Consider the following 24,134-nt stretch of genomic DNA (forward strand, 5'->3'; position numbering starts at 1 on the left):
AAATTATACTTTAATAAATAACAAAAAGCATAAAATAAAGTTGTTGTTTGATTTAAAATGCTAATCACTTAATTTGCATACGATTTTAATTTTTACCGTTATAGATTTTTTACACAAACCTCCGACTAATTTTAATTCCTATAAGTAAAAAGTATTGCCCATTAGGTATTTTAAAAATAACAAAAACAATGAGAGTTGAGTAGAGTAAGAGCAAAGTGCCAAGTGGGTAACAGTAATACGTAAAAAAAATATACTATAATAGCCCATAACTTTTTGTAGAGATGTAAAATGATAAAAAATTAAAATGGGTACTTTGGGTTATCCTTTGGAGATAAACATATACCACCGCGGGTTTTTACGAAGACCTTTTTAAGTTGTGCAATATTGTACTATTTATTTATTCTGGTCTATCTCTTAGGGTTCAGCCAGCCTTTGCAATGTAAGCGCAAAAAAATGTGTTTATTTACGACATCACATTAGACCTGGAATAAACTGCGGTTCTCTCCCATAGTATGCAAGTATTACACATAAACCTTCCTTCCTTCCTTGAACTGCTGCACACCAATCAGTTCAAATGCTGGTTGGCGAGGCTTTAACCATTATTATCACTTATTAGTGATAATGCGCATTCTAGGATAGTGTTCAATCAAAAGAAAAGTGTCAAGAAAATTATATATTACATAGGGTTACCACAAATGCTTGAATACGGTCTAGTTCTATAAGCCTATAAGGTTTGTAATAAACTTTTATTTGTATAATAAAAAAATACAACTAATCATCACATTGCAGGGGTTTTACCTTTTTTATCACGTGTGAGTGATTGTTAACATTCGATTGCTTTCGATGTATGTCATGAAAACTTTAAATTTCATAGGGTTACCACTTACCACAAATGCTTGGATGCCAAGTGCTAAAAAATCTAGTTTATAATAAAACTTTTATTTTTTTGATAAAAAAAATACAATAAATCAAAGGGTTTTAACCATTATTATTATATTTAAATGAACATTTGATAATGTGCAATGTATTAAATTACAAAGGGTTACCCACCGTAGAAATGTAATAACAAGACTACGTTTTTCAACACAGCGTACTCTAATTATTGTTCTAGAGAGTAAGAGACAACGTAGTATAAAAATTACAATAGATGAGATGGCTATCTGTTTCAAATGTTGTGTACAAATTCGAGTGCGCTGAGTCTCGTTCGCGTGTGTCGTGACGCGTACACATCATTTATAGTGTCTCGTTATTAATATCTATGTTGTTACCACACATAGGTAGATAGTGCTCTGTGCTATAAAACACGTTTATAATTAACTTTTATTTATATAACAAAAAAATTACAATAATCAATCAATATCAAGCTTGCGAAAAGATCCTTGATTACTGTTATTTTTTACTTTTGTTATTCGCTTGGACTCGTCCGTGCCGAACTGCATTTCTTCCTCCAGCCATGGTTTATACTCTTGAATTTTGTTCGCCCAGTAATCTTTAAAATAAAAATGTTTGTAATTACAACAACTTCATAAAAACTATTAACGTATTGGTGAAAAGTGTCGAGCATTGGACTTGTCTAGGGAAGGAATTAAAACGGCAAATGGTAAAATACACTAAAAGCCTTTTCTAACACGGTATACCTACAAAGAATCCTCAAGGTGGACAGAGTTCTTATACATATATTACAGTATACTGAGAGACTAAAAGAAAGTATGCTTATTTAATATTGGGAAGAAAATTGGAATATAATTGTTTCTAAAATCTTATAAAGTTCTATCTATGTTACTCTGTGGTATTTCAGAGTATATATTCTCTATTAAACTATAAAGGTGTGTCAACTGTTGTTCTCTCTACCATTAATGGGATTTTAAAATTGGCACATTACTGATGGTCGTGATAGGCGCTTACAACTACACATTTACAATTTTATAATTTTTATATCTGTAAGGCCTACTTACTTAAGTTAAATTATGTGCATTTCAGAATTCAAGCGAATATAGAAAGAGACATTCAAATTGAACTTAAAACGCTTGTTATAAGCAAAACAGGATATTTTGTTTTAAAAAAAATGTTGGTTACGTATCAAGTAAGTCTGTTAACTATGTAAGTATTCGTTTGCTTCTAAGATGCGGTAACCTCTAAGGTAACCTCGGTACGCGTCGCGCACTTGGCCGGTATTATTGCCTCATAACGTTTTATATACTTTAACGAGATAAATATATTATATCCCACACACAATCATATTATGTTATGTTTGTCATAAAAAAATCTTAAAGCACCTTCATTATTTTACGTTAGTTATTAATATTATGCACTCCAAAGTAAGTTTTTTTTAAATATAAAAAATTAACACGTAACTGCGTTTTTTATTATATTCTTAACAATTCAAAATAAACTCAAAACTAAAAAGTAAGCCAAAGCTTACATTAAGAGAAAGGTAAGCAAAAGACTTGTAGGTAAACTAAATATAGGTTCCTTTTAAGTTCCTTTTACGTAACTGCGTTTTTTTTTATTTTCTTACCAATTCAAAATAAACTCAAAACTAAAAAGTAAGCCAAAGCTTACATTAAGAGAAAGGTAAGCAAAAGGACTTGTAGGTAAACTAAGAAAAGGTTCCTTTTAAAAGTAAGTTGTATACTATGAAAACTAAAGTTATTTATAAATTTAAATGAGATCTATATAGAGTTCCATACTCTATATAGATCTAATTTAACCAAACCGTACTAAATAATAATTCCAAATTAGGATGCTTAGAAAGGAAAGAAAAGTAAAGGCTACGTACCAATTAATTCACTAATGGTACCACCGCTGCCACCATATTCTACTGGTATGACTTCTTTTGGTAGGTTTTTCAGCAACTCCTCGTTAGATTTGTATATTCTTAACTAAAAATAATAAGAAAGCAAGTATTATTATTAGTAATTCAATATTCTTTTATTATTTATTAAATAGCTGGTAGGGTATATTAATTATTAATTTCTACCTTTTAGTTTACTTTATTTATAAAGGCGTGTTTTTTTAGTTTTTCTTATACTATTATTTTTATTAGAGCAAAATTAGGTATCCCATTTACCGTCAAATTTGTCAATATTATTTTATTTATTAATAGAAACCGGCTTTTATATTCGGAAAGATTATTCGAAATTGATGAAAATCATACAAATTACAAAAATTTTAATTTTACAAATTAAGAAATGGAATAATCTTATCAAATTAGTATATTGTCATCGGTCCTCGATAAATCTTCAAAGTTTTAACGACATCAAACCGTTCGAGGAGGGTCAAAATAAAGTCCAAAGGAGTCGGTTACAAACATACCAACAAAGCTAATAAAAATCTTATTTTTTATATTGAAAATTGGAATAATCTTCTCAAATTAGTGTATTGTCATTAGTCCTCGATATGTCTACAAAATTTGAACGAAATCTGACTGTTTAAAGTGGGTCAAAATAGCGTCCAAAGAAGTCGTTTACAAACATACAAGTGAAGCTAATATAAAGCGTGTAAAAGCGTGTAATATGTTTATACCGGTTAAGTCAAATATCGATATTTATGGGAGGGAAGATATTAACTATAATCGTTCCCTCCAGTTTTTTATGCTATGCCACAAGCAACTTTAGATTCAAAAATGATTATAATAACGTCAGACATTTTATTACACCATCAAAAGCATTTTACTAAATCTACAGTTTAGCTTAAATGCCTCAAAACTCATGCTCTATAACTTCTAACTAACTTCAACATGACAATCGTCTTCAGATTTAACTTGGGAACTTGGTTGTAAAGTCCAAGAAAAGCTCAACACTTAGCTTCTTATTTCCTTAAACACTACTCTAACTAATATAACAATGTCTCAGGTCCCGACATTTCACAATGAGAACAGAAAAAATAAACTCACTCTTTTTCTAGCTTTTTCACCCAAAAATCCTGAGACTAACTTAAAAATAATTTCTATCCCGGCAGGAACATTTACATGATGACTGCCTTTTAGACGGAGTGGCAGGGAATCCTGGAAAAAGAAAGATAATTAAGTAGATTGGAATATTTATGATATGGTAATGTGATAAACCTCTAGTTCACTCTAACCTCTAATTCTCTCTACCTTTAATCTATTTTCCACGGCTTTGTTGGTTAGTTGTTACACTATGGATCATGTGGTTGTCGGGTTGATCATGGGCTGAACAATTAGGTATCATTGAATTGCTTAGGTTTTGAATTAGCTATTGTTAAGTAGATTTTTTTATTGCACTACTACCACCTGGTTTAATATAATTTAAAATGATAATGTTTATTAAAGCAATAATGCCCTCGATGTGTTGGGATCTCAAGAGGTCGCCCGGTAAAATGGACAACGTGCTAACCGCAGGGCCCGACAGGTTCTACATACGTTTACACTCATTACACTCAATAAAGAGTGTGACATAACACTACTAAAACGATACTCGTAGTTGGATAAAAAATATTGATTCTTATGTACCTGACTAACAGCCACAAGTTTCTTCAATAAGCTCGGACTAGCCTGCGTCAAGTGACTGAGAGTAACCTTTTCATAATCGACGACTATCATAGTTCCCATCACTGTCGCTGTATCATTTTCTATAACTAAAATCTGCAATTAAAGAAAGGAAATTAGATTTTAAAAAGCTAAGCGGGTGGAATATAACTCTGCACTTAATGATATTGTCTAAGATGATAGTGGGCTAACCTGTTAGGGTGATGGCACTTTTTTCATTTACTGTAAAGACTATAGACTGTATACTCCGAGAACATAAACCAAAGATAAATAGAAATTAAAAAAAAATAGCGCCTACCTGTACTAAATAATATAGTGCGCACATGATATCCGCAACATTATGCTTCTGTGGATCGTACTCTCCCGCTCTTATTAAGATTACACAAGGATGTAGAGCATCCTTCGGCTGCCGTAGAATAACACAGGTCCTGTTAAATCAATTTTACTACACGTTAAACTTATACTACAGGTTTGCACTGCAGGTTATTGTGTCGGCTCTGGAATTCCCTTCCTGCTGACATACGTCAGCAGGTAGGCAAAAAACGTGACTCTTTTTAAAAGTTGTTTGAAAAACTATTTTTTGTTGTATGTAGCGTTATAGTATGTAGTTTATTATTATTATATGTATGAAAAATATGTATTATATATAATAACTTGACGGCCGATTGGCGCAGTTTGCAGCGACCCTGCTTTCTGAGTCCAAGGCCGTGGGTTCGATTGCCACAACTGGAAAATGTTTGTGTGATGAGCATGAATGTTTTTCAGTGGCTGGGTGTTCATATGTATATTATAAGTATTTATGTTTATTATTCATAAAAAAATTCATCTGTCCTCTCAGTACCCATAACACAAGCTACGCTTACTTTGGGGCTAGATGGCGATGTGTGTATTGTCGTAGTATATAAATAAATAAATAATCATTTGTAGTATTACAATTTATGAAAAGTAGTTTATTTTCCATTATTTTTATTTAGGACCAAAATTTTTATTGCTGCACTAACTCGTTCCTTGTTAGAACTACTTTCGTCAAAGGTTGTCTGGACGAGATCGTTGTAGCGATAAGATAGCGCCTTTGCACACCGAAACTAGTTTTTTTTTTTTTTATTTTATCTATTTCTTTTTGTATTTTGCTTTTACATGCTTTATAAATTTCACATGCTCTACAAAATTATAATACGTTTTGCATTTTTATCCAAAAAGATTTTTAAAAACTAAATTAATATTTTTTTTTGTAAATAACTATCATCATCATAATCATATAAGCCAATGAACTGCCCACTAGGAAACGGGTTTATTCCTCTACTCAAGGAGAATACAGTTAAATGTAAATAATATTATAAAAAATATTTTTTCGTTTATTTAGTAAACCTGTGCAGATTATTAAGGACACTTACCCTAGTCTCAAAAAGTCCATAAACTCCGCCTCCGTTGGTTTAAGCCTCAATGTGACTTCGGGCGCTGTGGTTCGCAAGGTATAAAATAAATCCAACTTAGTTTTCGCCCGTTCTAAGCTGAACTTACATCCTCTGAGAATCGCAATTAACCACTGGTCATCTGAAAAGAAAACATATTCCTATCATTTATAAGTCTTAAATATTATGAGATATAAGGATATTAAGAATGAGAGAATGAGAAATAAAATATAGCGCAATTTAAGAAGAAAATGGACGTTGTTCAGTTTACTAGGCTACATAAAATTAATAACTCATTCAAGGGAAAGTGTATTTTATTTTATAACAAATTACCGAATGAAATATTTGAGATTTTCAACAAGTTTTAAGTTTATATAAAACGTCAGCTTATAGAAAAATCCTATTAAAAAAAAAGGATTAGAAACGATAAACGGATTGAATTGAATTTTTGAAGAATAAGATTCCAATATTAGGAGATAAATTAACTAATTTATAACTTCCGAAATTGGGGCCCAAACAATTATTTGACTTAATACGTTAATTGTGAATGAGCAGTGAGTGGACTATTAAAATGCTAAGAATAGTGTTGATCATTCCAAGAATTCATACCTGTTCTAGCTTTTAAATGAAGCTGTTTGGCAAGCCATTCTTTTAAATGCCGCAAGTCGTTTTCCACGTGCGTAGGGTTCTCGTTCAGCTCTATTTTGGCTATTTCAGCCAACTTTGGATTCAGTTCACGTATCATTGATATTGGTCTGTAAATTGTATATTTGAACTTTTTGTTTATTGATAAGAATTAATTGTTAATGTGCTAAAAAAACATATTACAGATATTATAGAACAGATGTCAATATTACTACAGTCTCATCAAATATGGAACTTAGTGTATACACCTATTAAATATGTTACATTATGAAGAATTTAGATATTTTTTTTCATAAACTTAAAGAATCTCAGTACCAAAATAAAACTAAATACACACACACATATATACACACATATATTTAAACTGATTACAATAATCAATAAAGAACGGAGAACGGGTAGCAGCGTCTTCTGTGTCACTTCTATCATCTACTGTGATCGCCAATCCGTCTGCCCCCAAGATAGTCAAACCCTCCCGGTGGGAAGGCATTTAATCCAGCAGATTTAGTCCAGCAGTGGAGTTTTGATGATTGATGATAAAAATATAATTAAAATATAATGTGTCTAAATAAAACGTCAAACATTCTAATTATGTTCTTATCACATCCAACTCACGTCATCACGTCTTAAATAATTTTAGAAGTTTTCCATTATAATTTTACAACAATAGTTCGTTCTAAAACAAAAGACAGTAACCAAGAATATAATTCTAAGTATAGACGGATTCTTTGGTGTGGTTAAATTTCTTTACGATTGAATTATTATTTGTTTCACTCTTTAGTATTATCACTCAAACAACAAATGCAGTATCGATGTTGTTTAAAACGATATTTGGTATAAATATGCAAATAACAATTGCATAATTGTATAACTTAATGATTGGGAATCAATTCATATCTAATCTTGAACAAAATTAAATACTTAAGTAGTTATACTTTAAAGAAGTGTTTGGTTAAATATAATTTTTTACTATTTCTCATTCTATATATAGATAGATACATTAGTTTGTACGAACTGCAAATGTTACTAAATACATTCATATAAAGATATTAAAAAACAGTTCAAATTGAAATCTCCTAGCCGATTCCAAATTAGTCACAAATCAAATCCGATAAGATAAATATAATGTTTCAACAAATCACTTTGATTATGCCCTTTCGATATTTTATCTGAGAAAAATTAATGTATCTATACTATTGAATTAACTCAAAAGTAGCTATATGTCTGGTTGATTTTTAAATATCTTCTTAGATATCCAAATTATACCTAAATTTTTCCGGACAATTCTTTATATTTCGGACTCCTACGTGAGTTTTAGTCTAATTAAAGTATAATTACCTATAAAACTAGACGGAACAGGCCTTTAGAGTACTGCTGTTTATATTTTCACTCACGATTAAACTAAACGAACACTCAATACCGTTTACGATTGATAAATATGGTTACAACTTTATCTTAAACTGGTTTTCAGCCTCGTGCGAACTTATCAGTACAATAAGCTATACAAATATCGTACTTAAGTACGTAAAACAGCATTGTAATACGAACAGCTAAAGACTGAGTCGTGTATAGTGCTGGTATCGACGAACGGTTATCAATATTATCGTTTCCTATCACTTTTATGCCATCGAATTTTTAGTATGTAGTAACTTACCTACCGAAATTATGTCGTTGTGACGTCACAAGAGGTATATAAGTTGATCATTATTATATTGAATTCTTAATAAATTATGTTTGTAGTAAGTAGTAGTCTGCAAAAAAATTTCACAGATTCAGAAAAATGGTTTTTGCATCTGCAATATTTTAAACGACCTATTCAACGACACCACCATGAGCGAGACGAGAAATAAAAAAAAATCCTAGCAGAAAAAACCATTTTTTTTTTTTTTGCAAGGTTTTGTTTTAACGTTTTTTCGGCGCTGCCCTCGCCATTGCAGCTTTCTAGTATTAAGACCATCTTAAACTAAGCCGCAGACAAACGGATTTATTATTGTTAGGAGCATCTATAACAAAATGAAGATAATTTTTCACAATTATAAGGAGTAATAAAAAAACATCCCTATAATATCAATAAGATAATTATAGAATACTTCAACATTTTGACGAATTTATATTCTTTGCATAGTAGGTAGAAATTGGAAATTGTTGTAGTACACTTCTCTTTAGGTTTCATTGCTATTTAGTTTTTGTTTAAGCTTTGTTTAAGAATGTGCATTGTTACCTTTTGAATAATCGAAGAAAACAAAGCACACTCTAGGACATAAAACTAAGCTATCTACCAAATTTTAGAGCATTGCCATTAGTAGAAGACCAGAATATGATGTAGTAGATGCTAGAAGAAAACAGCAAGCATTTTGGCAATCTGGGTCTCAGGTATTTGAGAAATTCCACAACTAGCGCTTCAACTAGCTTACACATTAAACGTAAAGTTATAGAACAGCCCTATAATAGTATAAAGAATTATAAATGATGTAAATTCAAATTCAAAATTCATTTATTTCAAGTAGGCCTAATTACTAAGTAGATCTAATATTACCTTCGGTATCATGTTATAAAAGCATATACCCATCCATCCCCACAAAGGATTTCCGTACTTTTCTGAGACGATATGCAGATATCACTGATTTATATCCGTTTCTAGTTAGTCGACTGTTCATATCGACTTTTTGTTTATAATTACTTATGTTTTGTTTAATAAAGATAATATTATTATAAATATATTGTGAGGCTACTGTTAGTTTACCTATTTCTTTAAATTTGGTACGAAGGGATTCGCGTGATCTAAGTTTATATATCGATCGCACAGCCTGACATTGTGAGATGGTGATTACAAAAAAAACCCCCGATTTAAGTTTATTGTGGACTTACCAGGACGTGTTTGGAACCCTCGTAGCTTTAGTTTTATGTTTATGAATGTAGTTATACTTTATATAACATACGCACCGTGCCATCTTTGAGCCTATTTAATAAAGAAATATTTGGCCTCTACTTTGACTATGTACTTTAAAAAAGTGAAATGAACATTGAACAATAGACTTAGAATGAAATTGTAACTCTATAAAAACTCATAAATGACTGCGTGAACTCGGAAATGTGTGCGTGTTTGCAAGGTGTCACCTTTTTCCTTTTTACGCATGCTCTAGTTTAATAAATAATTCTAGCATTAAAATTGTGTATTTTTTTATTATGATTAATTTACAATTAATTCAACCAACAACTGCCATTCTTAATCATAAGATAAACTTTTTTCGTTGAAACTTAGTATTGTTCTAACTTGTATTGCTCCACGTACTAAAAAAACTACTGAGTTTACTTTTTCTACTTTTCCTACTTAGTATATATACCAATGAGATGTGCAAACGATTATTCGTTTGCACATCTCATTGGTACACTAAGTTAATCAAAAAACAAGTGTATAACTCACCAAGACGAAAATTATAATAAATAAATAAAATTATTTTTGTTCAAATCTTTATCTTTATTCTCTTTTTTTACATCACACGCAATTTATACTCAAGGCTTGAGAGTGGTTAACTTCCCAATGTGAATTTAAACGGGTAATTTTAACCTTAGTTAATTTTAATTAAATATAAAAAAAAATACAGTATATATAAATAGATATTGTATGTTATTAATCTGATTTAAAGGACGAATAGAACTCGTTAAATATTCGGTTAGACGCTTAGAATTTCCTGTTGACAGGGGAACTTAGGGACAAAATTTTCAAAAACATTATTTTATATAAATGCAACGTCATACGTGTACATAAACCAAGCCATCCATGGACTCTATATTTGGACGAAAAATGGGTTATACTTATACTATTTTTTATTAAAGATTAACATTAAATTATTTTGTTAATAACAATAACCTATAATTTAAAACTGTTACTGGAAGATTCCTGAACAAAAAATATTAAATGTTGAATATTTTGATCGCGGAAAGCTTTAATATCAATCATGTAGAAATAAAAACGATAATTTTGGAATTATTCAGTTTACATGAATGAGTTTGTGACCATCATCGTCATCATCATTTTTAACCAATTGACGTCTAGGTACTGCTGTCTTTTGTCCACCTCGTTGGGGGCCGACCTACTCGTACGTTGTGTTACCGGTGCGGGGTCGCCATTCAAGCACCTTAAGACCCCAACGTCCATCAGTTCTCATAGCCATGTGCCCTGCCCATTGCCACTTCAGCTTTGCGACCGCTAGTACTTAATAAAACTGGCTGTAACCTCCTACATACAATTATAACTAAGAATACGATTTATACTAAGTATAACGATTACTCTTCGTTGGTATTGATAGGGGCTGTGAGCGAAGAACCGCCAAAGTTAAGCACCCATCCATTTACTGACTTGAATAAACATGGTTGGAAAACTAACTAAATCAGGAAAAACTTTAGCAATGTCCCCGGGACGGTCATTTGCTAATATAAATATAAAGGTATGTGATTCCAAGTTTTAACTTTCACATGTGGGGGACTTCTTATGGTTTTAAAAGTCTCACTCCTATGTTTACTCCAACCTCTACTTAACTGTTGGTTTATATTTTTGGTAGTAACAATCCGATTGAAATAATATTTACGCTCGGTAGCCCATTGGGGGGCATACTGGGGAAGGTGTAGATTATAATTTTTTAGCTTTACGTTGCGACCCTTTGTTATAAGATTAGAGCTCAGAACATATGGATGCTAACAGATCACAGGTTAACATTTTCGCTTAAAAATAATGCAAAACTGTAGTTCCTTTGTAGGATTTTAAAAGAAGCACGTACCTCGGTAGCTTTCAAATGATTAAACCGTGGTAGGAGTTTCCACAGATTTCCTTCTTTGTAAACATCATAGAATAATCTTTGAGATAATGAACATTATAAACCAAGCATTGGTTAGCTATTCTAAGGCGATTGGACTGTAAACACTATCAGCCACTTATATTCTATTACAATCTACGCTAAAACATTAAGAATAAATACGTTAATAGATCTAATATGAACACCGATTACGAAAGTTTATCGGTAAAGGAAAATATCGTGAGAAAACCTGCATGTTAACCTGAAAATTCTCCTTAACGTTCTCACAGGCATGTGAACTCTACCGATTCGCTCTTGGCCAGCGTGGTGGACAGCGGCCTAAACTCATCTCATTCGGAGAGGTGAACCGCTCCCTGAAGTGTACCGGTAATGAGAAGATGATGATAATGAAACACCGATTTTTCAGCTCTATTACTTATATAAGCAAATTTAATTACAAACTTTACATAATTTGTCCATGAATATTATTAAATCGAATGAATAAAGCTGATCTGGGAAGTTAGTGAGATACTGTAATTCTTAACTATGTATCCACGTATCCTTACGTGTTTACGAAAAATTAGCCATGCGCGCGAATAAAAAAACTGAGTAGGCTAGAGTAGAATTTTATATCATGTAAACGTCTCTAAAATTCGAAGCGATAAGAGTGCTCTTTATACGAGTATTCTTGTTGTCCCCTTGCTTACTACTCATATCTAAAATTGGATTAGAAAATAAATATAGAGGTTTACACTGAAGTTGCATTGGATAATTAATAGTGTCCACTTTCAAGACTAACCACAATACATTCACTCATTTAGTATTTAAGTAAGTATTCGTTTAAATACTACCCTAAATAAATTATAGTCCTAATAAATTATGGGTAGGTAGGTTATACACGTAAATCGATTTTTTATGAAAATATATTTATATACAATGTTATCTTATTGTAAAGTAGTTTGCGACTTTGAATCGAATTTCCATTTTAGGAAAAATAGTGATTTAATATCCATGTAATAAATTAAACTAGCTTTTTTAAATACAATTTAATCGTAATATTTGGATCCTTTAAAATATCACAGCAAATAATTATTGTGAGTGTATAAAAACATGCATTCATTTATTAAATGTAATTTATTATAAATGACTTTGAATAATAATACACTCTTCGGTAACCTACCAGAATATTATCACAATAATCTGATAAATATCCTCGGCTGATTAAATTAATCAACGCAGGTAACGAGAGTTTATATAAAATCTATGTATAATATATTATACCTTACATATAGAATATTCAGTATGACCTGCGGTTTACCCATTGATACACTCAAAAATTATGAAAAAACTTAGCCGATCAATTAATTTCCACCGCAAATATATTTTTGATTTCGAAGCCCTAGTTACTTAAAATTAAATCATATGATAATATAGTTAATAGATTTTTCGGTAAGAATTTCTAAATTCGTTAGCTTCCAAAGAGCTTTTCAGGCTGATTATATATTATTAATATTACTATCTACTTATTATTACTGAAATAAACAAAGATTAATTATGTAGCTCACTGAGAATGTAGTAGTATTTAAAGTCGGTTATGAAGTTTTCCCGTTTATACTTTACATACAAACATAAATCCCATTTTTCCTCTTATAATATTAACATAGACGCTGAAGAATTAAGTTTTTCCATATTCAAGGGTCGGCAGCACTGTACTCGATAGTCGGTACTGGTGAGAACTAATTGTAGAACTGAAGAGCAAACTTCTTAATATTTGTGATCATGGCTACGGCTAAGAAGGAACCTGTTCGAATATGTAACAATTTGCTGTCCTAGTCATTAGTTTAATCGGGGGGGACGGCGCGAACGCAGTCCCCACTACCAAAAATTACGCGTCCGAGTTATCCGCATTAGGGATAATCGCAGAGGTCAACCCAACCGCAGTGCAATGGAAGGGCCTCAATCTGGGGGAACCGCCTTCTTGATCACGGTATCCCCTACGCCAGGTAAGTATGTTATAATAATAGAACACTGAGGTAGTAACTGTTATTGCAAAAATCTCCCTAGCGCGATATCGAAAAACACTTGTAGGGAGGAGTGACATCTTGCGGTTGACTTTAAAACTGCCAGCAGTATAGCCCAGTGTTACACGTCTCTTCTTTTCAAGCCAGGCTCGGCCAGTGCAAATAGTAAGGTTGCAGCGTGCGAGTATGACGTAATTTCACAACGATATTGTTAAAGCAAAGGGGTAATACCTACTGTAATTTATATACTAATTACTTTCCTAATAGCTAGAAGTAGCACATGTGTGTCGAGCAACAAAATACGAGAGCATGTACAAACATACTGGCTGGATATTGATGATTTAATTTTCAGAAAGAAAGTGCTCGAGTATGCTCCCGCGGTTTGTCGTTTCACGTTCGGTTCGACCGTACCTAATTGTAGTAATCAGATGTAGTAGTAAAAGAAGTAACTAAAAGTAATTATTAGTCTAACTCTAATCGTCTGAATGGCTCTTCAACGGTTGTAATTTGCTGAGTTTTTGCTGGACGTTTGGATTCATCACAACCGTACTTCAAGTCCTCTTCTAGAAAAGAATTGTACTTCCGCACCTTCTCTTTCCAATAGGCTGTAAAAATAAATCCAACTGATTTTATACAATTCCTACGAATATGTAGAGTATCGTATTTTGGTGTATAACAAAGAACTACCAATGCAACACTTTTATTAATGTATTGGTCGTTCTTTTCTTTATTAATTTTGTTTCAGTACACACTGTGGATTACTATAACAAAAATTAAGGATACTTTTTAATTAAACTATTGCTAATCGGATTGTTAGTTTACTTGTTTGTTTGTAAGATAGGCTCTAGCTTTCTCAATGCGGAAATACATTCCATCAATCGGCTGCTAAGGTAACGATCGGTTTACGCCAATTTATAGTAGCTATATACTATATACTAAAAACTACTGCTTAAGTAGGCTAAATATACTAAAATATATTAAAATGATTGTAATATTTGTCATCATGGCTGCGCGATCTTCTTATGGTCGTTTGAGAAAACGTCAGTTTTTTTTTCGGGTTATCATATTTTTCTACCACGGTTTCGTCATAAACAATAAATATAATAATAATGCATGCTAAGTACCTGTATTCTGTGAGAAATTAGTATTTCAGGTGGTATTTCAAGTTGTTGGATTGAAAATAATTACCTACATAGGTAGCTGCAATCAAATTAAGATGTAATCTTGGATATTAATAAAACTGATTTTATACATTTTACGATGAATTCCAGCCTTGTTTAGTTTATACCCACTATGTTTCGGATATACTTTATGGAGTACAATATAACGAAACTGCATTGTAACACAAGTAAGCATGCTATTTAATATTAATTTTCGAGTTGTCCACCAATCTGCACTGGGCCATCATGGTTGACTACGGCTTTAATCCCTTCTCATTGTGGGAGGAGACCCGTGCCCTGTAGTGGGCCGGTAATGGGTTGATATGATGGTGATAAATATAAATTTAAACACAAACCTATACTTTGTTGGATACTGTCACCAGTACCACCATATTCCTGTGGCAGTATCTCTTTTGGCACAAATTGATGTAGTGCTTCATTACTTTTACTATGCACCATAATCTGTAAAATAAATTAAAAATAATTTTAATATACATATAAAAATATTTTCTACTTGACTACTAGTGGTCGTTTGTGGTAAGTTTTAATCAGCGGACTTTTTGTAGGTAACACTGCATTTAATGCTCTTGTGCATAAAGGTTTGTATGTATTAAGATAGGAATAATATAACTTTCAGACTCTAGGTTCCAGCTCAAACTCATAAAACTTTTACGAGGAATTTTCGTCTGCAAATTATTTTTAAAATTAAGTTATTTTATTCTTTGATATTTCAAATATCCACCAAGCAAATTAAATGAATGCAATATTCAAACAGCTTCTTTGTTAGGGGTATGGCACTTTTACTAAAACCATGATACCCTTAATCGGTTTCTACGTCACGTCGTACCGGAACGCTTATTCGCTTGGCGGCACCAGACCAGACAAGAGAAAATTCCGAAATTATAAACTCCAAAATTGCCCGGCCGGGGATCAAACCCGAAAACTACCACTCATAGGACCTAGGCTCACAGCAAAAAATGTATTCTACTTACCCTGCTTTTAGTTTTTTCACTGAGGAACCTCTTGCAAATATTGAAAAACGTCGAAAAAACCAACGGGGCATTTAGAAAATGTACGCTTTTTATTCTTATTGGCATAGCGTCCTGAAACGATACAATAAATTTATTATTATTAAAAGGTAAGGTAAGGTAAGGTAAGGCTTACGTTAGTTTCAAAACAAGTGTAAAGGCTATAATAGTAGTATGTAACAGTTATAATAATAGAGTTTAATATTTACCCAATTTAAAATATAAATCTAATTAGATTTGATGAAAATAAACAACATTGTCAAAAAAAAATACTCGATGACTTTTTCTTCGTCGTACCACATCTCGTTATCTGTCAAATATCTTATATTCATTCGTAAAACATTATTAAAAATAATACGAAGCGTCCTTTGTTGAGTGTCTGTGGCGCATTGCGGCGGCGGTATCAATTTATTCAATTAAGGTCGTTTCATTCAGCAGATAAAAAATCGAATAGATACTGGTTTGATCGGCCGCTTCCTTATTCCTAATTGCAGAAATTAATGTCATAATTTTTTATAGCTAGTGTCATCATAATCATCGCATCAACCCAATATCGGCTTACTACAGAGCACAGGTCTCCCACCACAATGAGAACGGGGCCTAGTGCGGATTGTTTATTCCACTCCACACACCTTTGAAAACGTTATGGAGAACTCTCAGGCATGCAGGTTTATTTTAATTACTTGAAACGAACTTAGCAAAGTTAGAGGTGCGTGCTGCGATTCGAACTCGGCCCCCCGAAAGTGAAGTCGAGCTCTTACCGAATGCGCTATCACCGCTCCATCGCTGTCAGCGCTTCATACTAGTGTAGTTAACTTAAATTAATTTGAATATTGCTTAGAGTACCTAAGATTAGATAGCTTCGAAGGGTGATAATCGACGATAAACAGAATCTCTCGTGAACCTGTTTTGGTTAAGGGGTTTGCATGTAGGAACTCGTTATCTTTGGCGAAACATGCTATTTAGCGAAGCATAGAGCACATTAGACCAACAATATAAATCCTGTTCATTCGATACTGTTACAAGATAAGTAATGTTGGACTGTACCTGATTTGCTTGAATCAAGTTTTTGAGCTGTCTTATCGGCGTCTGTGTAAAATGAGTCCACCTTGTGCCCGCTAAATCGATCACGTTTACAGTTCCTGATACTACCAAGTTATCATCCTCCATGAAGCATATCTGTTAATTTAATATACCATTAACCCACTTTTAAGTCACTTAATTATCTTAAATGGCTTAATAATTACAATTGTAAACGATAACTTTAGTACAAATTTAGTTCACAATAATTGTAATCGATGTAAATTATTAATTAATGAGTAGGTACTAATATGGGATATATAATTTATCAAAATGTACACACCTGCTCCAGAAGACCTAGGACTGCCATAACCTCTATTGCACTATATTCCTTAGTATCGTATTGACCAATTCTATATAAAATGACTCTTGGGTCAGCTGGTTTATGCGTTTTCGGCAAAATTAATACAGCTCTGGAAAACATTTTTTTTGCAAAATAAACCTTACTTTTTAACTTTTGTTGCAAGTTTTGATGAATGAAACGAGTTTAATTTTAAATAATAATAATTTTTTTTTTAAATAAAATTAGGAAAAAAGAGTTTTGCTTTTTGTATGCATGATTTTATTAGTTTTTTTAAAACTATTAAAGTATTCTCCAGCTTAAGTTTAATGAAAAGATGGTAAACATAGTAAGAATTAAAAAGTTAAAGATATACCTACTTACTTGTGGATGTTACATACATAATGTTTTGTGCACAAGGCGATGTATAGCTATTTCTATTATTCCGTTTTGGCACAAACAAGTATAATTAATGTTCTCCTATCTACAATCAATGTCTACAAATTTTTCTTGCTTGTAGCCACATAATAAATATGTTCTAGCTTTTAGAATAAGATGAAATAAAAACTCTCTGTTTTACTCTCTGTTTAACAAAAATTACTCATCCGACTCGGATGTCGGTCTCGTGTAATTGAATATACCTACAAAATCACTACTTGGATACTCGATAGAGAGGGATTTCAAATTGATCCTTAAGGTTTCCCATGTGCCATATCCGAAGATTATAAGAGCAATCGAATCACAAGAATTTAAAATTAACTAATTTAAATAGTTAAATATCTTACCCTAAATTCATAATATCCATAAACTTAGGCTCATTATATTTGATGCTGTATAAATATGGCGCTTTACTTCTGAATGAGTAGTAAAGATCAATTTTAGCTTTAGTTTGTTCCAGCCTGTGTTTGCATCCTCTCAGAAATGCGGCCAACCACTGTTCATCTGCACCAAACACGTATCGTTATCAAACCATTACCGGCCCGTTACAGAGCACGGCTCTCCTCTCAGGATTAGAACGTTTTAGGCAACCACGCTGCGAGAACATTATGAAGAACTCTCAGGTATGCAGGTTTCTTTGAAAAGTTAGTAAGCGGCCCCCTTATTTTTATATGAAAATTTAAAGTTTCTGCAAAAACTTGTAACACTCGGTTTATGAAACCAAAAAGTACAATTAATTAAAAAAGTTCACCTGTTCTAGCTCTCAAATGTGGTTGTTTCGAAATCCATTGCTTCAAATGCCGAATATTTTCTTCTAGTCGTTTGGGGTCTTCACTCAATTCTATTCGGGCCTTCTCCGCCAACGCCGGTGATAAGGGTCGGACCAGCATTGTTCAAACAACAGATTAAAGAATCTTATATTATATAATAAAAAGTATCTCTTTGGAAGGTTGCTCGGATATCAAGATGTCAAAAGAATTGCATTACGTTTCCTGCTCTGTCCCAAATGGCATGCGGCATCTGAGACAAAAAATAATTGTAATTATAAACTGTAGACAAACGCTAACGCAGGGCGTGTGATAATGTGTGTTTAATCGAATAGATCATTTTTATCACTAACAAATTATTTGAATAACCTCATATATATCTTTTAGATATACTTCTATATCAATACTAATGTTATACAGGGAAAAGATTTGTTTGTTTGTTTATTTGTAATCTTTGAACCTACCGAACTGATTTTAATAATGATTTCACTGTTCATCACGGCACAGGGCACAATGCGGATTGGTGGACTATTTCCCCAGTAGAAAGCTGTTTGCTCCGGTAGTAAAATAAGTATGTTTAATTTTAGTAATTTTAAGATTTCAGCCTCTAATATTGGAATTGGAATTTTACAAAGCCAGGAAAAAAATTGACCTTCACCTAAATAGTAATTAATAGGTACTAAAAAGTTTTGTGACGGTAAAAAAAAATAAAATTAAACGTTTCATCGTAATTTTTTGCCACCAAGTAATAATCCAAAAAAAAAGTAATTTTATCATGAAGACAATCATATGTTGAGAAACCTTGCCCTATACAGTAGGTTATAGGTTATTTCGATCGCATATTTAAGAAGAAAATTAAAATTAGAATTACGAGGAAGGATTTACGTCTATGAGTAAGGCATCCGCGTGGACAAAGTTACTTATCGACCCTTAGTTATCGCGAGTGAAACCGCGTGGATAGGTAGTCATATTATAATACTAATAATAGTTACTCGAGACTGCATCTGTATAAATGTACTATTCTACAACAATCCTTTCAAATTCCTCTCTATGCCTAACTGAAATGGTTCTGTCAGTAGTCAAAATCAAGAAAGAATCTACTACCAGGGAAACTTCATGAAAGTCAGTTTAGTTGTTGCATAGATTAGGCTAGATATACAAACGAACAGACCGCAGTTGTTCGCATTATGTTATAATACATTTGTTCATAATTTGAGCATATTTATTTTATTTATTTTTATTTAAGCATAATAAGAAGCAGTAAATTGAAAATGATACAAAGACAGACACTTCCGTTTTCTTTATTTGTATAAATATTACAAACATAACATACATATCAGAACACACATAGACATAAAACACACGTACATAAATATCAGATAAATATAAACTATTTAGCTAGGTAGGTACCTACTTTAATATCATAAAATTCTGTGTCTAGTTTTATCATTTGGATTGAATTCATCATAGAAATAGAAAACGTTTTCTTTATTCCGTCTAAAGTTATAGGCGTCATTTTCTTATTATCTAGGTATCTTGTAATAAGGCCCGCTTCAGCGGATGCACTTCGATCCTCCAGGAACTTTTGTGCTCAAAAAAACCTACCTAATCATATTATCATTTTATCTTTAATAGGCTTGTCTTGGTGTATATGTAAGAAGAAACTATATAATTTATTTCTATTCCACATTCATTTATAGGTACCTATTTAAGTTTTATGATAATATTATCATAAGGTCAGTTTTGGTCTAAACGGAAAACATTATCGATATGTGAGACCTTGGATTTTTTTTATCTTTTACGTATTTGTTTAGGCCGGATATTTCAGTAGATTCGTTGTCGTTGCATGATTATTATAGTTAGATATGATAGTGGCAGTCATCCGCCATCTCATCGCATAACATAGGTAGGTAATTACTCAATCGACGTTACCCAGTTATCCAGTTGTTTAATTAAAAATGTTAGTGTCCATTCAATGCAATAGTTTTGCTCCCTCCGGGATTGTTATTGAGTGTAACTTATTAATGTACCTACATACCTAAGTTGTTTTATCTATCCCATAGTTAAGAATTATGTTATGAAAAGAATCATGTTACGTTATGATACCTCTACGTATACTCAATTAGTTAATATTTTATTATATAATATTTTAACATACCTAATATTGTCCGGGAGTATATACCTACAAATACCTTGCTTAATTGCTGCCAGATTCGACTGCCCTATACTGTGCCACTGGGTAAGAGTAGCAATCGGGCGAGTGTAATGTTGTTTATTTTTATTATTTAAACTAATCAATACTAACTTAACCACTAGTTAAGCAAAAATTGTTACTAATATACTAACAATCTATGGATGGAAACGTCTGAAGTAAATGATTATTATTATTATTATTAAAAATTTAAATACTAGATACTACTTGAAATTATATTTACGCAAATTTAACGCAAAACGTTCTAATAGGTGAACCAAATTAATGATTTTGGTAAAGAGCTTATAATGAATTTCGGAGATTCAGAAAATAATCGTTGGTGTATGTGTAAATTTTCATACGTAATATTTACACCTTCCTGTTAATTCAATGACAAAAAAAAATCTATTCCTCAATTTCTTCCTAAAAATCTTATTTTATAAACCATTTTTAATTTTAAAAGTTAATAAATACGTTTTTTTTGTTCCCTTGTTGAGAAAATAATTCAAACATTACATAATGGGACATACAGAAAGAGCAAAACGATTCTGTGCTACCTTGGTTGTTAGAACATATGCTTGTGAACGTTGACGTCAGCACCTCAAAGTTAAATTATAACCATCAAAAGTTCAAGTTAGAAGACATTTCCAAAATACATGCATCAACGTTATCCGGTTTTTAAATCCATAAAAAATATTAATTGGTCTCTAACGTATATTTCCTCATACATACATAGAAAACACTAAATACTGACGCCAGCCCCACGGCATTGAATTAAATTAAGAATACGTTTCCAAAACTCATGCATGAACGTTATACCCGGGTTTTCAATTACACCAATTCATATATCTTGGGCATATGTTGATCCCTGACCTCGAACCACGACACCGACATCAAGGTTTGCACGGTGTTCCAACGCCGTTAAAGTCACATTGTTCAGAGCCTATTGCACTGAACTTTACACATGCAGCCTATGGGCCAAGTAAGTGCTCTCGGAAAACTTACAACACTCTCCGGATCCGGTACAATATAATAATGCATTCAGGGTGTTGACGAAGCTGCCCCGCTTTTGTAGCGCATCAGGCATGTTTGCGTAAGTACTGAGTAGACTGCTGTTATGCACAATGCGCAAAAGATGTGGCTCCCTGATGCGAAAGTTGCGGGGAGCACCAACAGCATCCTGAAGTTGATTGCTAGCATGTTGGTAGTATGGCTAGTATGTGAGTCACTGCTGTGCTTTTCCAAATGTATTGAAGCGGCAATGATTAACATATACAAATATTATGCATTTATTTTTGTATCATTTTTTATTAATATTCTATATTCCTAATGTCTTTAATGTCTAAAAAAAAATGAGCATTGATACCTTACATAGTTATTATTTTGATTATTATTATTATCTATATTTTCTAATAGGTACAGACAAAGATAGCTTAGCATATTAACTTTAAAATTTCAGTATTTAATTATTTTCCAAAAACTCACGCTGATGAGATAACGTTCATTATCATTTTTTTTTTAAATATTCATGTAATATTTATTCCAATTTCCTAATTCATACAGATATTGCAAACTCTAAATATGGGAAATACTCACTGAATAAACATAATGTAGGTACCTATTAATAGAAAGTTTCTATAAGAAATTACACGCCCGACACTATTATTCGAATCCGCAATAGGTGTCGCTAACATAGTTCTTTTTTCATAAGTAGGGCACAGTTTATATTTGTATCATAATCTTTTGCGTACCTACCTGCCTACATACTGAACTCAAACACTTGTAACACAATTTTATCTACAGATTAATCAAACAAAATAGGTACGTACAACATTGACAGACAAAAATATGAAAATGTAAAAAATTAATGGGCAGGTACCTAAGTAGGTAAGTGGAAACAAAGTAGTGTACAAAAATAAACTTACATCACAATAGGAAACTCAGTTGACAATGTTTGTGACAAAATGTACGTCCTTGGAAAATAATCATCACATTCTGATTGTAATACACTTCCACAAACACTGCGCTCTGTCGATAAAACAGTTTTAAAAAGTTTGTTTAAAAGGCAGCTAACTAACTCCCGTTATTCACAAACACTTGTATAGTGTTATAGGCTATAGACTTAGGTATAACAAATAGTAGATAGCCACGCTTTGATGAAATAACGATAAAAAATGAAAAGAGGGACTTAGATACGGTACGTTCACTTTATTTGACAAACTACAAAACAGTGTCACTGTTTAGCGTTCTAACGTTACGTACAAACAGTAATGTATGAAGTAGATACTAACCTTGCTACTGAATTGAATAATTTACTATAGTCATGTTATAGAGAAACTGTTGACATAAACTTTATATTTGTATTTTTATACTTGCAATTATTTATTAGATACAAGTGAACTCGTATTTAGCGCTATTCGTAAAGCGAATTACTGGCAATGTTGATATGGAAAATCATGCTTTTATATAGGTTGGTACGTGTTTGTATGAAATGTACCTATAGAATAAATACCTAATTTATACGCATTCTTTTTAAGGTAGGTTACAAAATTATTTATTATCAGACATAGGTACCTACTCTAATGTTAGACGAGTGTTACTTTTTTGGTATGACTTCAAAATAATATTAAAACCACAATATCTAGAACTAAAGATATAAGCATATACATAGACGAGTACCTACTTTAGTATTCGTTAGAAATCTAGTGTTAGTTTAAAAATAAACTACATAGTAGTCTATCTTTGCACCGACATTAGATGTCGTCCGCGTGGTTTTGTTCCGCGAGACTTTACGGTATATTCTGCTAAAGGAAGTAATTGCATACACAATTCCATTAAAATCAGTTCAGACGTGATAGAGAAACAATATCGACACATCTTCAAAATCTTTCAAATTAAATAATATTTGACTCAATGATCTGTATTAATATCAATTTCAATGTATAATTTTTGCCCTTATTGATTAACGTGACGAACAATCAGAATACTTTAACAGTATTGACGGCCGACTGGCGCAGTGGGCAGCGACCCTGCTTTCTAAGTCCAGGGCCGTGGGTTCGATTCCCACAACTGGAAAGTGTTTGTGTGATGAACATGAATGTTTTTCAGTGTCTGGGTGTTTATATGTTTATTACAAGTTTTTATGTATATTATTCATAAAAATATTCATCAGTCATCTTAGTACCCATAACACAAGCTACGCTTACTTTGGGGCTAGATGGCGATGTGTGTATTATCGTAGTATATTTATTTATTTAGTATTTACTTTTGTCACTCTTCAACTGTCATCACCTTTTAAATATCAGAGCGAGACAAAAGTAAGTAACTGTGTAAATACATACACGTTTATTAATAAGCGGGCGAGTGTTGAAACAGACAGAATCTTCTAAACGCATTTAAAGTACTTAGGTATTATCGTATTTCAAGTGGCGGTAGAGAATCATTCAAACTGTCGCGTATCAAGTACAAAGATATGCAAACTGCTGATATTGCAACATTGTATAAAGCAATGATATTATAATTTAATTCCGCATTCAGTGATTACAATATTGTATTTTTCTAAATCAAGATAATGGTCTATACAGACTTATCAGAGTCATTTTCCCGTCACTGATCTGTAAAAATCAATAAGTACATTTTGTATTTATTGCATACGTATTGTATGAACCTGGTCAAACTTACTCTTATTGAGATCATCCAGATTTTCAATGTTATGGAGCATTAACGTATGACAGATGACATAGACACTCTGGCAGTGCGATTTGGTCTTTTTGCAAGACTTAGTTCTGTTTAAAATTGGTTTGTGATAG

General features: G+C 32.3%; 1 protein-coding gene and 1 non-coding gene across 4 annotated transcripts; both read right to left on the reverse strand.

Annotated features, from left to right (window-relative positions):
* Positions 1-988: 988 nt before the first annotated feature.
* Positions 989-22,748, reverse strand: LOC120636037. 3 transcript variants are annotated; one of them, XM_039907295.1, is made up of 16 exons: positions 22,617-22,748; positions 22,251-22,353; positions 18,119-18,387; positions 17,715-17,871; positions 16,933-17,062; positions 16,617-16,748; positions 15,534-15,644; positions 14,898-15,003; positions 13,854-13,986; positions 6,532-6,677; positions 5,905-6,064; positions 4,809-4,938; positions 4,475-4,606; positions 3,896-4,006; positions 2,780-2,882; positions 989-1,489 (listed from the first exon to the last, which is right to left on the reverse strand). In XM_039907295.1, exons 3-16 carry the CDS (start codon positions 18,255-18,257, stop codon positions 1,350-1,352), a joined length of 1,830 nt encoding a protein of 609 aa, XP_039763229.1. In that variant the 5' UTR covers positions 18,258-18,387; positions 22,251-22,353; positions 22,617-22,748; the 3' UTR covers positions 989-1,349. The 3 variants fall into 3 exon arrangements, with proteins under 3 accessions (XP_039763229.1, XP_039763237.1, XP_039763246.1); XM_039907303.1 differs by lacking the exon at positions 22,251-22,353; XM_039907312.1 differs by lacking the exons at positions 22,251-22,353; positions 22,617-22,748 and adding an exon at positions 21,922-22,035.
* LOC120637491 lies at positions 13,210-13,371 on the reverse strand. Its single transcript, XR_005659433.1, has one exon. It is a non-coding gene; the product is annotated as a U1 spliceosomal RNA (small nuclear RNA).
* Positions 22,749-24,134: the final 1,386 nt, after the last annotated feature.

Source organism: Pararge aegeria, chromosome 3 (genome assembly GCF_905163445.1).
Source record: "Pararge aegeria chromosome 3, ilParAegt1.1, whole genome shotgun sequence".
In the NCBI taxonomy this organism is placed as follows: domain Eukaryota; kingdom Metazoa; phylum Arthropoda; class Insecta; order Lepidoptera; family Nymphalidae; genus Pararge; species Pararge aegeria.